This window comes from Natrix helvetica, assembly GCF_964273705.1.
Source record: "Natrix helvetica genome assembly, chromosome: Z".
In the NCBI taxonomy this organism is placed as follows: domain Eukaryota; kingdom Metazoa; phylum Chordata; class Lepidosauria; order Squamata; family Natricidae; genus Natrix; species Natrix helvetica.
Window position 1 is genome coordinate 70,571,166 of NC_138554.1, and position 20,327 is coordinate 70,591,492.

General features: G+C 34.8%; 1 protein-coding gene across 3 annotated transcripts in view; it reads left to right on the forward strand.

Moving 5' to 3' along the window:
- GLI3 (GLI family zinc finger 3) overlaps positions 1-19,389 on the forward strand; it is a 371,021-nt gene extending 351,632 nt beyond the window's left edge. For all 3 annotated transcript variants that reach the window (XM_081932570.1, XM_081932572.1, XM_081932571.1), the window contains 2 exons: positions 9,153-9,480; positions 12,558-19,389. In XM_081932570.1, coding sequence (XP_081788696.1) covers positions 9,153-9,480; positions 12,558-14,779 — 2,550 coding nt within the window. In that variant the 3' untranslated portion in view covers positions 14,780-19,389. The remainder of the gene's footprint in view (positions 1-9,152; positions 9,481-12,557) is intronic.
- Positions 19,390-20,327: the final 938 nt, after the last annotated feature.

Sequence of the window (20,327 nt, forward strand, 5' to 3'; positions counted from 1 at the left end):
ATGGGATTGTGGTCAGACCATAGATTGGGTTCTATATCTATCTCCTTCACTTCTGAGATTAGCTCCATCGGCAGCCAGACCATATCTATCCTTGACCAGGATTCGTGTCTATTCGAGTAGAAGGTATATTGCTTACCCTCTGGACATCTTTCTTGCCTACATCAAACAGATTAAGTTCTTCAGCCATTTGGAAGAATGACCTTGGCAAAGTTCTCCTAGCTCTTTTTCTCTTCTTTCCACTTTTATAGTCCCGTTTTGGGTCAACTATAGCATTGAAATCACCCAGTAAACAAACATTTTCGTTTCCCATCTCTCGAATAATGCTATGTAGTCTGTGATATAAATTTTCCTGGCCTTCATTAGGTGCATATATTACAACCAGTGACACCTTTTTTTGGTTTAACATTATTTTCACGATTAGTATTCTCCCTTCCTCGTCATGATAGATTAGTTTAGTCTGAATTGTGTCTTTGACATATAATGCTATTCCTCTTTTCTTTTGGTCAGCCAGTGCTGCGTAAAGTTTACCCCATCTAGGACATTCTAAGATCTGGATCTGTCTTTTAGTCATATGGACCTCTTGCATTGCAATTATATCGTAGTTCAAATGTTTTAATTTATTAAATATTGTTTTCCTCTTCTGGGGTAAGTTTAGACCATTAATATTCAATGTTAGAATCTTGATTTCTCCCGACATACTTCTATGTGTATTTGGGTCGTGTGCTTCTTGTTGCCCTTATTTCTCTCACTTCCTTTGGTTCTTCCCCTTTTTCATCTAGAACGACTTCTTTCTCCTTTCGTATCTCCACTGGTTCCTTTTCTCTTCTTATCTGTACCCTGGATCCTTGCCTCCTTGCTCCCGCCTGTTCTCCTTTGTCTTTCTCCTCCTCCTGCCCAACAAGGGTATTGTAAAAGTCTTCCGCTTGTTCTATTGTGTCTATTCTAAATCTTCTATCTCTCCAGGTTACCAGTACGCCCTCCGGCATCAGCCATCTAAAGTTAATTTCAAATTTGTTCAGGACAGATGTTAAAAATTGATAGGGCCTTCTTAATTCTCTAATTCTCCTCGGTACCTGTTTTAGAACTGTTAGTTGTCGTTGGTTGTAAATTATCGGGTCGTCTCTAGTTCTATTCAGCACCTCGTCACGTATTGATTTTTTGACAAACTTTACATGAACTTCTCTTGGTAGATTATTCTTTTTTGCGTAATTTGTCTGTATTCTATACGTCTCGTCGATCTCACTTGCCATCTGATCCTTTTCTATTCCCAAAGCCTTTGCCATTAGGTCTGCCATCGTGTCTGGTAAATCCTCGCCTTTTTCTTCCTTTACGTTCTGGAACCGTAGGAATTGGGCTGCTTTCTCCGATTCTAACGCGAGGACTGTTAACTCAAGTTCCTTGTTTGCCTGGATCAGCCTAGCACTCAGCTGCTCCATTTTTTCATCCTCCTTTTCCAACCTTCCTTCTATTACATTTATTCTTTGTTCATGTTTATTGATCTGTTCCTGGAACTTCTCAAATTTATCGTCCATCTTCTGCATTCTCTCCTTTAATTCTACCGTATCACTCCTTATTTCTTTAATATCCTTTTTAAGTTCTTCGTGATTTTTAGCCATTGCCTCCTGCATGGTCTGTAGTATCATCTGCAATTCCTTAGTTGAGTTGGATCTTTCTCTCTGAGACATATCCTCCGAAGATCTTTGGTTCGAGGGACTGGCAGCCGCTAGGGATGGCTGGGATCTGGCTTCCTCCCCGTGCCAATTTTCGTTAAATTTGTACTACTTGTCATTTTTTGGAGGAATTGGATCCCTACTTTAATTTTTTCCCAGAACTCCCACTTAATTCTCTCCCTCGTAACTTTCTCCAGTCCTCTTTCTTTCTTTCTTTCTTTCTTTCTTTCTTTCTTTCTTTCTTTCTTTCTTTCTTTCTTTCTTTCTTTCTCTCTCCCTCCCTCCCTCCCTCCCACCCACCCACCCTCCTTCCTTCCTTCCTTCCTGCCTACCTACCTTCCTACCTTCCTTCCTCTCCCTCTCCTCTTCCTTCTACCTCTACTCAATTATCAATTTTAAATAGTGATAGGGGGTAGTAAACTCTATATATCAATTAGTTCGTATGTTATATAGGAACAGCTGTCATAGGATAGTGAGATAGTGTGAGAGACTTATCGGTTTATCACTGTATATATATGTGTGTGTATGTCACATTTATAATGCAATCTATTAATCTATTTTGATAACTTAATAAAATCTAAGAGTAGAATGCTTATAGTTATTACTTATATTATAATCAAACAATCTCCTAGATTAATCAGTACTAGTGCCAATAATATCGAAAGGAGTTAGGATTAATAGTCTTACAACAATAACAATAGCAAAAACAGTATATTCCTTTGATGGTAGTATTAGCACATTAATTCCTATTTTTTAAGTTCAACCTTAGATGCGTCCCTCCTGTGTTGGATAATTATATGAGAGTGTTCTGGGTTCCCCTGCTCCGATAGATCTTCTTTCTCTCTCTCCAGATAGTAGTATCCAAAGGTTATCCAGAGAATATAGTCAGCAAAAAATCCTGTTTTCTCTTAGAGTATTAAGAGGGGGGGGGGGATTCCAGATTTCGCCAGTAGATGTCGCTCTTCCACTTGTCCAGAAGCTAACCAACTGCAATCATATATATATATATATATATATATATATATATATATATATATATATATATATATATATATATATATATATATATATATATATATATATATATATATATATATATATATATATATATATATATATATATATATATATATATATATATATATACATACATACATACATACATACATACATACATACATACATACATACATACATACATATGTTGCTAAGATATTTTTTTTCCTTCAAGACTTGTATAATTAACTCAAAACCCCCTGAAGGTATCTGTATAGACAGTTATTTACAGCCGGCTTTGTTATGTTAACAGATTAGGTTTAGGTTCAGCTTATCAGACAGTTCAGAGAGTAAAAAGATAAAGCCTCCATTTTTCACTCAGCATATTACTTCTCGCCACTGTGATGGAGGAGGGTAAACAGCCCCCCCACTTCTTCTTGGAGCCCTTAATTTCTTGAGCTGTTTTTCGGATAGAATTACCTTCTCCAAGATCCGGAAACTGTTAGGCCACTCGCAACTCCGACAGCTTCTCTGTAATAAATCCTCGCTTGCTTTGAACTCTTGTCAGCATTTTGCGACGGCCATTACTGTCGCCCTCTTCCACGTCCGGGGATATGAAGGAGATTTCAAGCACAGACCATGGTTTGCCGTCCTATGGTCTTGTCAAACCAGCCTTCTCTCTTCAGTCTTCCCTCCAGGAAGGCTTGGCTTATCAAAATCTTTTCAGCAAACCTCCTCCGGACGTTAGTTCTGGCTGCTACTAACAGAGCTCTCTGTCCGAGCAGCCATTCATGCTGGCAGCAAGTCCCGCCCCGAAGCTGCAATTTGTTAATGTATCTTGTAAAATTCTTGGACATAGGGCCAAGTGCCCTAATGACAATGGGTATCACTGTTACATGTTTCATCCATAGCCGTGTAGTTTCGATGGCTAGGTCGCCATATTTCGTGATTTTTTTCTAGTTCTTTTTCTTCGACTCTGGCATCTCCAGGAACAGCGATATCAATAAATTGTACACTTTGGCCCTCTACAACCATGATATATGGTGTGTTGTGCTCCAGATGACAATCCGTTTGTATTGAAAAGTCCCACAAGATCTTCACCTTCTCATTTTCGAAAACTTTTTCCACTTTATGTTCCCATGACTTTCTGGATATAGGTAAATCATATTTTTTACATAATGACCAGTGGATTAATTTAGCAACTCGGTCATGTCTAGCTTTGTAATCAGTTTGTGTGATTTTGCTGCATAAAATATTAAATGTGAAACAGTTTCAACTGTGTTATTGCAAAGTCATCAGTTTGGGTTGTCAGTGGATTTTTGAATCTTCGCTTTCATGGCATTAGTTTGTAGTGCTTGTTCTTGAGCAGCCAGTATTAAACCTTCCGTTTCTTTCTTGATAGTTCCCATCTTAAGCCATGGCCATGTCAAGTTGTCATCACATTTTCCTTCAATGTTTTTCAAGTGGTCTCCATGCAAAGTTTTGGTTTTCCATCTATTTAATCTGCCATCCAGCTGTTTTTCGTTATATTCTGCCTTTGTTTCTATTGTTTTTATGCTGTTTTCCGTTTTCACAGCCTGCAGCAATTTTTCTGTACTTTGGTTCACATAATCACTCAAACTTCATTTTTCTTCTTCTACAGTTTGATGGATTTGCAATAGCCCCCTGCCCCCTATTTTTCTTGGCAGGTACAACCTGATGATGTCACTTCGTGGATGTAAAGCGTGGTACATATTCAAAAGTTTGCGTGTTTTCCGGTCCAAGTTTTCCAGTTCAGCCAGAGTCCAGTTGATGATTCCAGCTGAGTAGCGTATCACTGGAACTGCCCATGTATTAATGGCTTTCTAATTATGTTTCCAGCATTCAGCTTTGATTGTAATATTTTACGGACCCTCCTGAGGTATTCCTTTTGCGTTGACTCTTTGACTTTTCCATTCAAGATGTTATCCCTAGGTACTTGTAACCATCATCCTTTGCGAATGCTTTCATTATATTTCTATTTCCCAGTTCTATTCCGTCTGTTTTTTCCATTTTTCCTCACTGAATGGATAATATAGCATATTTTTCGAGCCCAAAGTTCATTTTGATGTCGCTGCTGAACAGTTGAACTGTGTTGAGTATTAATTTAAGTTCAGTGGGGCTTTTCGCTTACATTTTAAAGTCATGTATAGTAGATGGTTTATCTTGCCATGTTGGCTTGAGATTTGGTATCCCAGTTTTGTGTTTCGTAGGATTATTGTCAGTGGAATTAATGTGATGTTAAACAGTAGTGGTGAAAGTGAATCCCCTTGGAAGATTCCTCGTCTGATGTTGACTTCACCAGTGTTCTCCCCATTTGTTGTTAGAACTGTTTTCCATTTTTGCATATTTGCTTTTCAAAAATGTACAGATATTTTTGCTGATTCCAAAGTTTTCCAGACAGGTGTTAATCCAGCTGTGGGGTAATGAGTCAAATGCCTTCTTGTAATCAATCCACGCCATTTTTAAATTTGCTTTTCTTTGTTTTGCATTTTTTAGTACCATTTTGACTATGAGCAGCTGATCTTTTGTTCCTCTTGATTTTTTTAAATGTCCTTTTTGTCCTACTGGATAAAAATTGTTTTCCATCAGATGATTGAATACTGAATTTGCCAGTATCCTTGTAAAAAGTTTGAATGTTGTTGACAGACAAGTAATTGGGCGATAGTTGTCTGGTTCTGTACCTTTTTCTGGATCTTTTCATTATCAAGTATGTTCAGCCAGCTGTTCACCATTCTTCGTTCGTTGCATTTTGAAGCATTTGATCAAATTGAGTGGCCATGCGATGATGGATGTTTGTCAGGTCTTTTAGCCAATATCCATGCAGTTCATCCAGGCCAGGTGCACTCCAGTTCTTGACCTTCTTTGCTTGTTTTGCCACCATGTCAGTTTTTATTACATTATTTCCATCTTGTTTTGTGTTGAAGAGGTGTTGGTTTCTTCTGAACTGGACATTTTCATGATATTGTTTTATTCGTCCTTCGTATCTTTCAATTTTCCTTGCTGTTGCTATTTTTTTAGTTCTTCCATAATTTCTATTATTGTTTTTTCCTCCAGGTTGTATTTTTGTGTAAACTATTTTTCAGCTTTTTCTTCTTTAGTTTTCCTTCTTTTAAGAACTTCAGATTGCTGATATCCTTGTTGTTGTTGTTATTGTTGTTGTTGTTGTTGTTGTTGTTATGGCATGGTTACATTTGGTTCTTTTTTACTCCAGAATATCTGTTTATAATAATAATGAAGCTATTGCTATCTATATAGTTCAGAGTAACTCATCAAAAAGAGAATACAAACTATTTAATGGGTTTTCACATAATTTTTATATTCAAATTTGTATTTGCTTGTCCTGGTGACAGATGTAATATGGAGTGACAACTGAGTGTTCTTTGTTGTCTAGTCTTGAATTGACTTTTGTATCTGTAAATGGTCTAACACCATTTAAAAATTAAAATTAGTGGAAATACACAATGCATAACGCAAAGAATATGAAAGCTTATTTACATTTGAATGATTGTAATGACCATCTTCCATAATAGCTTTATTGGAAAAATGCCTTGTTATTAAGCTAACCAAGTGTATCCCAGTAGAATGCACAATAATGTAAATCTGTCTAAATTGCATTAGGCTGGCTTGGAAATTTAGATCTGACACTGAACCTTCCAGACAAGTTTATCTGTTTAATTCACATTCCTGCAGGGCTCTTCTTGTGAAGAGTTCTTCAGTATTATTGGGATTATATAGAACTTTCCCGAAAAATATACTTGCCATTCTAAAATTAGTTTCTATCTATTAATAGAAGAAGCTACAGTTCTCTGAAGGCAAAGTTGTGGCTTCAGAATAAACTATTATATGAAAATTCCATTGTGATATCATGGAATTTTAGGAAAAGCAAATATTACAGGGAAGTGGGGGGGAAATCAAATACTGATACAGATATATTATTTATTGTGTACTTTGCAACTGTGCTCTGCCTTAATTGACTGCTAATATAAAAGTAAAAATATTTTATGAAGTTTTATTATAAATTCTAATCAATTACAAATATAATTTCAAATCATAAAGTAATATTTTCTTCATAAATCAGAATGAAAATAATCTTAATTTGTTTATGAGTAACACTATTGGAAATTGAAGCTTTCATGATGTAATATCTCCCCATTATCCCCAGAAAATAATCTGTTTTTGAAAGACAGATGTGAACAAGTTATATTTAATTGTGGATTATATGCTACTGTATATACTATCTATAATATTTTTCATGATAAGTCACCCTATCCTAGAATTCTGCAACATTATTCTTGCAATAATATTCTTTGTTAAGATAGCCTTTCTGATCAATAAAGAGTGGGAAAAATATATTTTTCTCATTCTGACTTGAATGTATGACCTGTCCTATATGCAAAAGCTCTTTTCTTTGTCTTCAAATCTGATGCTGAATCAGAAATTGGCCCTAAGGGACTGAACATTAATGTAAAAAAGGTGTACTAAAAAAAAGCCTAGTAAAGTTAAGATTCCAGGATCTAAATACCTTTGAGAGTGAAGAGGCAAAATTGACTATTTCAGGAATAACGTCAAATATACTTTGATGTAACATTGGCACTAAAATAATTGATTTGTGTGTGCATTGAATAACCAAATGTCTTAATTCTTTTGTTTTACTAATCCAATGTTTCTTCTACCTAATGCTTTTAATGCCATGTTCTGTCTTCCTAAGGACAGTGGGTAATAAGGTGAGGGAATTTTAATTTCTTCACATTATTTTCATTGCAATTAAAAATTCATGAACTTGCTACTTGAAACCATTTCATTAACTGTAATTCACAACTGTTACAAAAACATACTTCATAACAAATGGCATGCTACACAATTAGTTTGTAAAATTAGTCTTATATGGAAATATAGATATTTACCTATATATCTGTGATTGTTGTTAGATGTTACTGCTGTGAAGAATTTTCCAGCTATAAGAACAGGCTTCTGACTCTCAGATTTATTCATTCAACTATCATTTAACTATAGCCATTCCAGTTGCAGTTCATGTTGAACTAAGTAATTTAAAACATGCCACTTAAGACTGAACCAAATGCATATAACACAGTATATTGTTACAGAATACTTTGATGTTGCTGCTAGTTAGTCCTGAAAGTTCTTGCTTGCTTATCTCAGATGATGCAGGGATCATAGTGTTATATTGATCATCCAGAATTTATTCCAAAACAAATTAGTCCACAAGAAGTCTGTCTATAGAGGTAAAATTGATAGAAAATACCATAGCAAATGTGTTGTAAAAAAATATTGGTGAGGCTGTTTGTTATGTGACAACACTGAGGGCAGTAGAATACAATTCCCATATAAATAACTATAGAAAAGCAGCCATAGCATGTTGACTTGGCAAATACAAAGAACTCTGAGCTCGCTTTAGCTAAAAAAAGTCAATAAGCTGTAAATTATTTATATTTAGCAATTCAAAGCTGTATTTTAAATTATGTTATTCAATTTTATAAACATGTCATTTTGCTTCAAAACTGTGAGAATAGAATCCTCTGGCACCTTCAAAGTACTTTTCTTTCACTTTATCAGATGAATTAAGTTGATGGGAAGAAGGAAGTGCAGGAAAGTTGAATTGTTTTGGTACTAGGAACAAAGAAAAAAAATGTATTAGAAATATCAGAAATTTTACTTAGAAAGACTTGTCCTTATCAAAACTTTCCACAAAAAAATTGGAGCGTTCCTTAATTTCTGGGAAATCCATTATTCTGTGAGTTTTATTTTCCTGAGAAAGGACTATTGTTCACACATATAGTTTCTTTCTTTTTTTCCTATTTTTAAGGGGAAGCAACAACGTTTCTTGAACATTATTTGTCTCTTTCTAAAACCATCAAACTACAATGCTCTGTATTACAAAATTGCAAGTTACAATTACAACATTTTAAACTGGAGAAACTGTATACTTTTGACAATACACCATTGTAGATATTATGAACAATATATGGAGTATTTGCTAGCGTAAAATATATTTGCATAATGCTCATTTTAAAAAAAACTGCTATTTTAGGTTTCGTGAGTAAGTGGCTTTAGAACAGTTTTTCTATTAATCAACAGCATCCTAAATTTGGACAATTACTTCTCTTTGAACATCACCAATACAAAAACAACATTGCTTAACAAAACAGAACCAAATATAGGAAATTGTGGTGGAATCTACAGCTAGATTAGAGGGAGGCATTAAGATGGGCCTGGAACTAAGAGACCAATAAGCAGCACAGACCAGACCTCCCCCAGAATTCTTGAAGCCTTATCTTGCTGTTCCAAAGGGAATGTAGTCAATCTGGTGAGATTCTTAACATAGTTGACTAGCAATAAAGTATTGTTGAGTCTCTTCACAAGTGGTTCAGGTAGTTTTCATCTGACAGAAATGGAAAAATTTGTATGAATGTTCTTTCTCTGACACCAACTTTTGTTTTCCTCCAGACATCTCAGCCAAGCCCTGGTGGTCAGTCTACATGCAGCGGCAAACAGTCCTCCATCAGCAACTATAGCAACAATGGGATCGAGCTTAATTTGACCAGTAGAGGTAGTGTAGGAGATCTCAGCATTATTGATGAAACCCCTATCATGGATTCCACCATTTCTACAGCAACCACAGCTCTTGGCTTACAGGCCAGGAGGAATATGACCGAGATCAAGTGGATGGAACAAGTCAAGCTAGAAAAGTTAAAGCAAATCAATGGAGTGCTTCCAAGACTGAACTCCATGCCATCTTCCAAAGTCCCAGCTTTGCCTCCTCTCATAAGAAATGGTAAGATATGCCAATTTAATATAATTATTTGAATGTATCGCCTGAGTGTTTAAGAGTTCATTCTTCAAAACAAGAAAGTAAAAATAATTATAATTGAACTGAGCACTCTCATTCTCTTAACAATGAAAATATTAGTCTTAAAATGGAAAAATAATTTAAATAAAATCAGAGCAATTTGCTCTACATAGTTATTGTCATAGTTTTATTTCAACAAACATAAAAATCTTGCCAAGGATTCCATGAATAAAAATCCTCAAGGGGAAAATAACTCAAGCAGCTTTGGAAACTGAAAACTGAGATAACAAAAGCTCAGTTTAGCATCATGCCATTAAAATAGAAAAACAAAAACACACAAAACCACCATGGTTGCATAAAGAAGTCTCATAAATTGAAAGACAAAAAGGATAAGTATAAAAAATAGAAAGAGGGACACATAAATAAAGCAGAATACTATCAAACAACTTGAATCTGCAAAGATGAAATCAGGAAAAATGAACTAAGGCTTGCAGCAAATGTCAAAAATATTTTTTAAAAGTTAATTTCAATATGTTAAAAAGAAGAAAAAAATCAAAAAAATAATCAGTCCTCTAATGGGGGAAGATGGGAAGAAAGTAACAGGAAGCAGGGAGAAAGCAAAACTGCTTAATTCATCCTTCGTATCTGTCTTTACAAAAAAGGAAAAATTAATCCACCTCAACAAAAGCAAGACGATAAAACAAATTAAAAAATATTAGGAATACAAATAAAAATAGGCAAGAAAATGGTAAGACAAATCCTATCAGTCTAAACCAGGGGTATCAAACTCAAGGCCCATGGGTCACAACTGGCCTGTGGGGTGCTAAAATCCAGCCCACATTGACAGCCTGGGCTGCCAGCCAAAATGGGCAGCATGCTCATTTTCAGCTTCCCAGCCTCCTGTAGCACTCTGCCAGCCAAAAATGAACCATGCGGTGGAGTCCGTGTGGCTCGTTTTTGGCCAGCAGAGTTTTGCTAGAAGCCATGGAGGGCAAAAATAAGGTGCAGGGGGGTGCACGTGGGCCCCCAATGCCCCATTTTGGCCAGCAGGGTGCTGCAGGTGGTGTCCATCCCATCTCCACCCCTGTGTCCCCGTCCTCCCCCCTCCCCGGTCAAAAATCCTAGAGGACCGGAAACTACCAGAGGACTGGAAAAGAGCTAATGAGGTTCCAATCTTCAAAAAAATAGATTCAGAAAACCACAGACCAATCAGCCCGGAGTTATTACCTGGGAAGATCCTGGAAAAGATAATCAAACAGCTGTGCAAACACCTAGAAACAAGCAAATTACTAGAAGCCAACGTGGTTTCTCAAAAACAGACCATGCCAGATAAACTTTATTACATTCAAATGAATTAATGACTAAATTAGTGGATCAATATAAGTTTGATTAAATCTATTTTATTTTTATTTATTGCTCTTATGATTTCCAATTTAAATTCATCTACAATTTAAAAAAAAAGAAATATTTGATATAGAGAAAAAGCTAAAGGGATAATTTTATTTTTCTTTACTTTGTATGAAATAGGGCTGAAATGCCAGCTAGATCCATATGCCATTCCAGCTTTTTGTATCCATTCTTAACTTTGGGTGTGGGGGTATAGTGAATTCAGATTATATAGATGCAATTATGCTACATGGACTTATAATTTATAATATGATACGTGTAGGAGAATGAATGGCAGAATCTGGGGGCAGAATGAAAGGAAGGATTGGCCTAGAATCCCTACAAAGCCAAAAAGTTTAACCTCCCTTAAATGCTGTTGATCCTCATCTAACATTAATCAGGTGCAGACTGTTAGTTGAGAAGATTCCTATGCATCGGCTCTAAGCAATAAACCAGTTTAATTGAATCTTCACAGTCGAACCTGGTCTTTTGTATTTGGCATTTTGTAAATGACTCCTGAACAACATGTAACAATTCTGAATGCAGAAGTCCATATACAAACCAGTTTCAGAACTACTATGTTACACCACTGCTACAAAACTGCTCTGATTTCTAGTGTTTCCAAGAATTTTCATGCAAAAAGTTGGCTTGCTCTGTTGGATTTCATCATTGTTATCAACTAACAGCATGATTAAGATTATAGTGGATGATATTACAGGGGGAAGATCAAAGGCAATGAACAAAGTGCCATTCTGAGAATTCTGCTTACTGTTACTTATTCTCACACTTTATTAATAAGCTTCCAAGAAACTCTAAAGTTATCCAGAATTCAAGGTAGAAATCATTGTTCTAGGTTGAGAGAATAGCAAAAATTAAACCTGAAATATATTCCAATAAAAGTATTAAAATGTGGAAAGGGGAGAGTTAAGTATTAGATATACTGCACTTGTGAAAAATTACCGTACGTTAACTTTTTAGGCACAGGGATATAACAATAAGCCACACCTTTTTTTTATACCTTGTGATGCATCTATTAGGATAAACATTTTACTGTTCACCTCTATTACAAATCTTACTGAGACTTAAATTTAAATAAAATATGCACTTTTAAGAAAAGATTAGTTAACATTCTTGTTAACTAATTATGTAAGTTACATATTTGTTAACTAAGTATGTAAGATGTACATACTTCTAAGGATTCAGTGTCTTTCAAAACTTTTTGTTCTTTTTAATCACTGTCAATTTACAATAGGAACATTAACCAGAGCTTCAGAATAATGTAATGGTCCATATACAAACCAGTTTCAGAACTACTATGTTACACCACTGCTACAAAACTGCTCTGATTTCTAGTGTTTCCAAGTGCAATTCAGGGTGCTGGTCAATATCTTTAAAGCCCTGTGTGTCTTGGAGTTGGTATTTAAGAGACTATTTTTCTCAAATTGTTTTTGTCTATCTAATCCAGATGGCCAAAGAATCTTTACTAAAGATTGCCCCTACTTACAAGAAGGGCAATTGGATATCCTTAGTGACACTTCGGTATCTAAATACAGTTTGCCTCCTAAGATGAGGATTGACTCCTAGATTTAGAAAATGTTAGCTTTTCTGAAAAGGTTTGAGGCATTTCTCCTTATCAGTTTTTAATAGAACACATTTCCTTTTCTTATTCTTTTCAGATATTCAGTCAACTAGCAGCTGCAGCATTGGAGAAAACATGACTATCTTAACCAAGAAAAACGAAGTCACAAACACAGATATTACTATACTGAACATGCTAAACAGAAGAGATAGCAGTGCTAGCACAATCAGTTCAGCCTACATGAGCAGTCGTAGGTCCTCTGGGATTTCACCTTGTTTTTCCAGTCGTAGATCCAGTGATGCTTCTCAGGAGAACAGAAGGCTTCAGAATCTCAGTGTTGCTGATTCCTATGATCCTATTTCAACTGATGCTTCAAGGCGATCCAGTGAAGTTAGCCAATGTGATGGCTTGCCTGGACTTCCCGGTCTTACTCCTGCACAACAATACCGGCTGAAAGCAAAATATGCAGCAGCTATTGGTGGACCTCCACCAACACCACTCCCTAATATGGAGAGGATGAGCTTGAAAACAAGAATGGCACTATTGGGTGATTCTAGGGAATCTGGGATGTCACCCTTGCCTCCAGTAAATTCTCCTCGTAGATGTAGTGATACTTGGATAAATAGTAACAACAGGAAACACCTACTGCCTCATGATATGCTTGGGAATAGCACAAGGAGAGCTAGTGATCCTGCAAGACCAGTCTCAGATAACCTGTCTTTTCCAAGAATCCACCGTTTTAACAGTTTCAACAACTTTAACCCTCCTGTTTTGCCTCCATCCATTGAAAAACAAAACTTCATCCTGAAGAATTATGCACACCCAGATATTGCTTTGTTCCAGAATTTATGTTCCCCTTGCCCTCCAAGTATTTCTGAGAATGTGGCTATGGAAGCTACTACCACAGAAGCAGATGGTTGTCTGAATGATGAAGATCTGTTACCAGATGATGTGGTCCAGTATTTGAATTCTCAGAATCAAGGTTTGTACAACCAATCGCCAAATGATGAACTAGACAACAACAAAGAACATCACAATCCAGCAATGGAAAACAACAACGTTAATCAATCTATTCCAATAAGCAATTCTCAAAAAAATGAATTACCAATTCAGTGGAATGAAGTAAGCTCAGGAAGTTCCGATCTATCTCTATTAAAACTAAAATGTAAACCACAACCCTTAATACAGCAAACTATTATAGGCCCCTATAATAACTTGGTTATCCAGCAGCAGCAGGCACTGGGGAGAAATGGTACTCAACAAAATGGCTATCAGCATCTTGCAGACAACAATGTTTCTTGCAGTTTGGAGCAGAATGTAATCATGAGCAACAGTAACACAAGTTCTTACCACTTACACTCAAATAAATCACAGCTATATAGTAATAAATTTGGCAAACAACCTGTGGATAATGTTTGTGATGTGATGAATCAAGCTGAAAAGCTGAGAAGCCATTTCATGCTAACTAGTGGAAGCCAGCAAAATTTTGGCTGTCATGTGATGCCAGATGAGCAGTCTGCCCATGCAATTAACAAGATGCAGAGCAGAAATATAATTTTTGAGGAATACCTTTCTAATCAGTCAGAAGATGAAGTGGGCCATTGCCGAGAAGCAAGACCATCCAATAGAATGATAAAGCAAATTATAGTTCCTTCACAGCCTAGCTGTCAAGACCTGCTGTCTCAGAATGGGATCCACCCATCAGTTCTTGCTAAAACCTATCAACCCTATTCCAACCATTATGGAGGCAGATGGCAAAATACTTTAAGGAATAACATGGTACGGCAACCTGGACTTCTCATAGATCCAAATCAACCACACAGTGTCACTGGTATCAAGGTAGAATCTCAAGGTCAGTTACAACAATTCTGCTCCAATGTGCAGAACTATTCTGGTCAGTTGTATGACCAAACCAGAGGGTTTAATCAGCAAGCTCTGAAAGCAGAAGTCTTTTCCCTTTCAGAAGCTAATTACTTAATACAAGAGGTAGCTATTGAAAGTACATCAGAGCTTCTCTCCCCAGGAGTCAATCAAGTGACAAGCACAGTTGACAGCATTGACACAAGCAGCCTTGAAAGTGTACAAATTGATTTTGATGCTATTATAGATGATGGTGATCATGCCAGCTTAATTTCAGGAGCACTGAGTCCCAGTATCATTCAGAATCTATCTCGCAATTCTTCCCGTCTTACCACTCCCCAAGCATCTCTTACATTCCCAGTTATGCCCATAAGTACAACCAATATGGCTATTGGGGACATGAATTCTTTGTTGACCTCACTTGCAGAAGAAAGCAAGTTTCTTGCTGTTATGCAATAGACCTAAAAAACTTAGGGTATGATAATTTTTAAAATATGATTTTTTTTATTAGTTGTCTTAAGTACTTTAACAGTCTCATCTCAACTAAATGAGATGTGTTTCAAGTATATTCCTTTTATGGAATAAGCACTCTGAAAAACCCTAAAGTATTCTGGGGAGAAACTGTCTTCCATTTCAGCTTTGAATCAGTATTGTTACACATGCCATCCCCCTTTTTTAATTATTAATTATTTTTATACTTTATTTTCTTATTGTAAACCACTGTAAAAGTGTAATGTGCATGTCAGCTTATTTTTGAGGATGATCTGATATTACAATTTATTGATACTCAAAAGATATATACAGTGTTGAATGATTATGGGCAGAACTCTTACAGTATGTAACCAGTTTCTAAGGCACATTTCTGAGGGGAAGTTTGAAATTCTACCCACATCACTATAAACTTCATTGATGAGAATTGTTGAAAGCAAAATAAACTAATTTATGTCATGGGAGGAGAAAATTAATATTTTGAGTGGTTACTTCTTTTGCCCTGTATCTGTGATTTTTAAACTTTTTATTTTTGAGGAAAAATCTCTTTTCTTTATCATTTGCCTGCTACAGAATTTTTCAGAATTTTCATGCAAAAAGTTGGCTTGCTCTGTTGGATTTCATCATTGTTCTCAACTAACAGCATGATTAAGATTATAGTGGATGATATTACAGGGGGAAGATCAAAGGCAATGAACAAAGTGCCATTCTGAGAATTCTGTTTACTGTTACTTATTCTCACACTTTATTAATAAGCTTCCAAGAAACTCTAAAGTTATCCAGAATTCAAGGTAGAAATAATTGTTCTAGGTTGAGAGAATAGCAAAAATTAAACCTGAAATATATTCCAATAAAAGTATTAAAATGTGGAAAGGGGAGAGTTAAGTATTAGATATACTGCACTTGTGAAAAATTACCGTACGTTAACTTTTTAGGCACAGGGATATAACAATAAGCCACACCTTTTTTTTATACCTTGTGATGCATCTATTAGGATAAACATTTTACTGTTCACCTCTATTACAAATCTTACTGAGACTTAAATTTAAATAAAATATGCACTTTTAAGAAAAGATTAGTTAACATTCTTGTTAACTAATTATGTAAGTTACATATTTGTTAACTAAGTATGTAAGATGTACATACTTCTAAGGATTCAGTGTCTTTCAAAACTTTTTGTTCTTTTTAATCACTGTCAATTTACAATAGGAACATTAACCAGAGCTTCAGAATAATGTAATGGTGCTATAAGTGTCTCATAATTGAAACAGCTGATAGAACTCCATTCTTGGAGACTTAGGAAGAGTTAACACTGATTATTATTCTTTCCTGATCCACATTTAGTTTTTTAGCGAACTACTGGCAAATGCAAGTCTGAAAATATCAAGTCTGACATTGATACATATAGTATTTAATATACCAAAAGTAAACAGTCTGATAAAGGAAGTCAATAGCAAAACAATGGCATAGTTGCTGTGTCTGTGTGTTTAAAGAGAATAGGCAATTTTCCAGTACATTCATTGTTCAAACATTAATATAATAAGACCAGAATTGATAGTGCTTACACTGATTTACATTAATGAATATGTGCATCTAAAATATTTAAAATGTTACTCATTCTTTAAGATTTGGCATATAGGTTATCATATTTTGATATCTCTTGTTATACTTTTATTGTTCTGGATAATCCATTTCCTTGAGTTACTTGGCATTTGCAGTTAATTTATTCATCTCATCTCCGCATTTCTCAACTGTTATTTTAGTTATTTTTTTTAATGTTACTACACATTCCAAAATAAAGTAATCATAGTAAGATTCATGCATTTGTATCATGACTCTAATGTGTATATACTTTATGGCAACGAAGATTGCTTCCCAGTATTTCAGGCAAATAATAAAATGATTGAAAATTCAGTTATGGAGATTGTTTCACAACCCAGGAGTTTTAATGAAGACTTTATTTTTCCATATTTCCCAAAAACTTTTATTGCTGTTGGACTGAGACTGTGCTGTTGAAGTAGTAGACTTTGCTAAACCTCTGTATAACTTTTTAGTTAATCAACTGTGTCAGAATTATAATACCATGTTTTCTGCATCCAATTTCAATTGGATTGAGTCCTGTCAAATGAGATATTTGGGATGTTTACATATAATTCATTTCCAGTGAGGCCTGGACAGTTGAATTTTAGCCACTGCATTATACTAATCAAAATATTTTTTCTGACTCCACAGATAACCCATAACTTTTAAAAACACTTAACCAAATGGATACCCAAATTGTGATGACAATTTTGACTGATAACTGGTATATTTTCTGCTTGATTGTGGGTATTCCTCTGGTAAATATTTCTATTTATTTTTATTATTTATTGTGTATTGGATCCAAACTGGGTCTTACTTAAAATAGACATTGAAATCAGTGGGATTGAATAATTAAGTCTGACTCCCAATACAAAATAAATAATGTTGTATATCTTTCTGGGTTTAACAATAGGTGCAAAATAATATAAAAATAAAGTGAAAATTGTAATTACCCATTGCAGCTCTTGGGCAGAGCAATACTTGTTTACTGAAAAAGCAACTAATCTAAGTGACTGAAGAAGCTACTTTTCCTACCATTCAAATGTTCTTTTGTAAGATCCATATAAAAGACAGATATATTTATTTTTATGTTTTCATTTCCATTAAAATATTGCTTATTAAATTACACAGACAACAAAAGAATGGACAACTTTTTGAATGATTATCATTCCAATAATTTAATTTTATAAAATACATATCTAAGACACATTATGTTTTTTGCATATCTGTTGAGATGAGACAAGGTGTAAGCTTCTCAGTGCTGCTTGATAATTGCTGATGTTTTGCTTTATGTTTCTTTAATTGAAGCTCTTCACAAAGTGGCCATTATTTCAATTCCTATAAGCTGGGCTTGGGAAATATTAAGGTGAAGGGCTTTTGTTAGTGAGTAGTTGGAGCTTACTGCGAATCTAAGCTAAGACTCAATAGTCATGAGAATTTTATCTTCCCAAATGCTTGTTAAAATATTAAATCTGAGACTGTTTCACAAGATTCCTAAGTCCATTAGAACTTAGGTTGATTCTAAGAAGCAGTGTTATATTAGCAATGTATTATATGCATAATTTCTGTGTGACCTAATTCTTCGGAATGGTTTAGATTACACATCTAAAGCAGAAATAATTAGTTATATACCTCATGCTATGGATCACCTAGTGCTATGCGTACATCTTAATGGTACAGTATATGCAGTTTGCCCAAATCAGGGTGTCAAACTGGCAGCCCACAGGCCAGATCCGTCATGCACAGGCCATGCCCACCCCAGCTCCACAAAGAGAAAAATGTCATGAAATGTCACGTGATGGCAGGGTGATGCCGGGAGTTTGGAAGCCATGGCCTAAATAATAACCATTACTAGCTCAGCCAGTTATAAAAATGGGTTCCATTTGTGAATTTGGTAGGAATTTTATCAACAGAAACATTAACTGGATAATGTAATCATTATTATAAATCTATATTTCCAAACTTTGTGCCCTTCGAATGTATCTAAGTATAGTATGTTTCTCAAAATGACTGAGACTATATTTAAAAATAACTAGGAAGAATCAGATTTGGGAATATTTGCTATATCCATTTAATTTCTGTCATCAGAAACTGAGTGTTGAGTTTCTGAAATCAAATGAAATGTTGCTGGATACAATAGTTTAAGTTTTTTTTAATGAATTATTTTCCTTTATTATCTGATATAATATTACAAACAAGTAGATATACTTGAATTAATAAAAGATAAGTTTGGATATGTCTAACTTGTCAATCTAGAGAAGCACTGAAGAAATAAGTCTGAGAGATCATTGAGAGTTTTAAAGAAATACAGCTAGACTCAGATAGGAAAGAACTTTCCAAAATGGAATGGAACCTAAAACTATGCACTTAAATATCATGACAGCAATGTATACTTTTATCCTTACTCAAAGGAAATTGTGATATGGTACTATGTTTTAAAATGATGGTTTCTTGCTTTGGTTATTTGTTTTTTGGATGTCTTCTTCATTTTTTTAAAAAAGCTGTGTTTCTCTTCCTGTAATAGATGTGCCTTATTCTTAATTAATCTTCTGTTGTTGTTGTTGTTCTTGTTGTTAAAAAAATTGGGGACCAAAAAATAGTGCCAAACTTAAGTGTAAAGCTTTGCTTTCCATAATAGCTTTACTGCTTTTAAGAAGACTGTCTGAATAATGTCCTGTGACTCTTCGGCATTCATATGTCATTATCTATGTAGGATTTGAATATCTTTTGGGGGAAAGTTATCTTCTCAATCTGCAGATGTGTAAGATAGAATGTGTGTTGAGGTGGTATTTTCTTTTTATTTTATAAGTGTATTTTTTTTAAAGATCAATGTGTAAATACATTTACATATAGGAGAAATAGCATTAAATATAGAAGATCTTAGTGGTCTTCATTTGATACATTTGCATTCATAATCTAGTGTTCTTGGAGCCTTAGATCAACCTAAACAGTCATAGTGCAGTGTTCAAAGGCTTTCAAAACCATTTAGTTCTTTTGTAATGAGGGATAAAATGTTTATTACAATGTCAATAAAACATTTGTACTTAAGATTTCATCTTGAATGCTTATTTCAGAAACTAGGGGCAAGTCTATATTATAGCTAACATAATACTTTCCTGCTTTTCTTCCTGAAGGTAGGAAATGGTTTGACTGGTCTTCTCCTTGACACAAGCTAATAACAGAGGTGATTTTACTACACCTTGAACCATAAACTGGAAAAAGATTGTGATGATGAAAGAAAACCCATCCTATAGAATAATCACATGGCCTAGTAATATTGATTCATAATGCCAAAGAAAGAGCAACTCCTTTTGAGGAGGTAAAAACAAAAGCATCAATGTTAGAATGTAAAAATAATTTTAATTAAAAATGAGAAAAATAAAAATAAACAGTTATTTTAAAGTATGTAGTCAAATGCCAACACTACTGCCATGGAGTGAAAGAAGATACTTAGTGGCTTATAAATCAAATCAATCTATACAGTCATGGGCCAGCAAATAAAACACAAGAGTCACAATTAATTAAGATAAAAAGGAAACTATGTATAAGTATAATCTTTATTGTCATTGTACTTAAATACAACAAAATTGATTGTCTATGTCTAAAATAACTGAAAAAGATTAAAATTAATACTAGGGAGTATTATGCAGGCTATAGAACAGTACTTGGCTGTGGTCAAGGAAATAAAATCAGATTTATGTGTTAATAACATATTGAGGTAAAATAAATCAGAATGACCAGAATGTTTAGTAAAGAATGGAAATGATTTCTGGCGAGCATTTGCATAGTAAGTATTTTTTATCAATTATTCCTTCACCGCATGGACATACTCTCTATTTGAAAGGTATTTTTTAGTGTCTTCCTTCAGTGACAGATATTTGGAGGACATTGAAACTGGCTAAAGGGAAGGCACTCCTGAATTTTGGGATCATTGTGT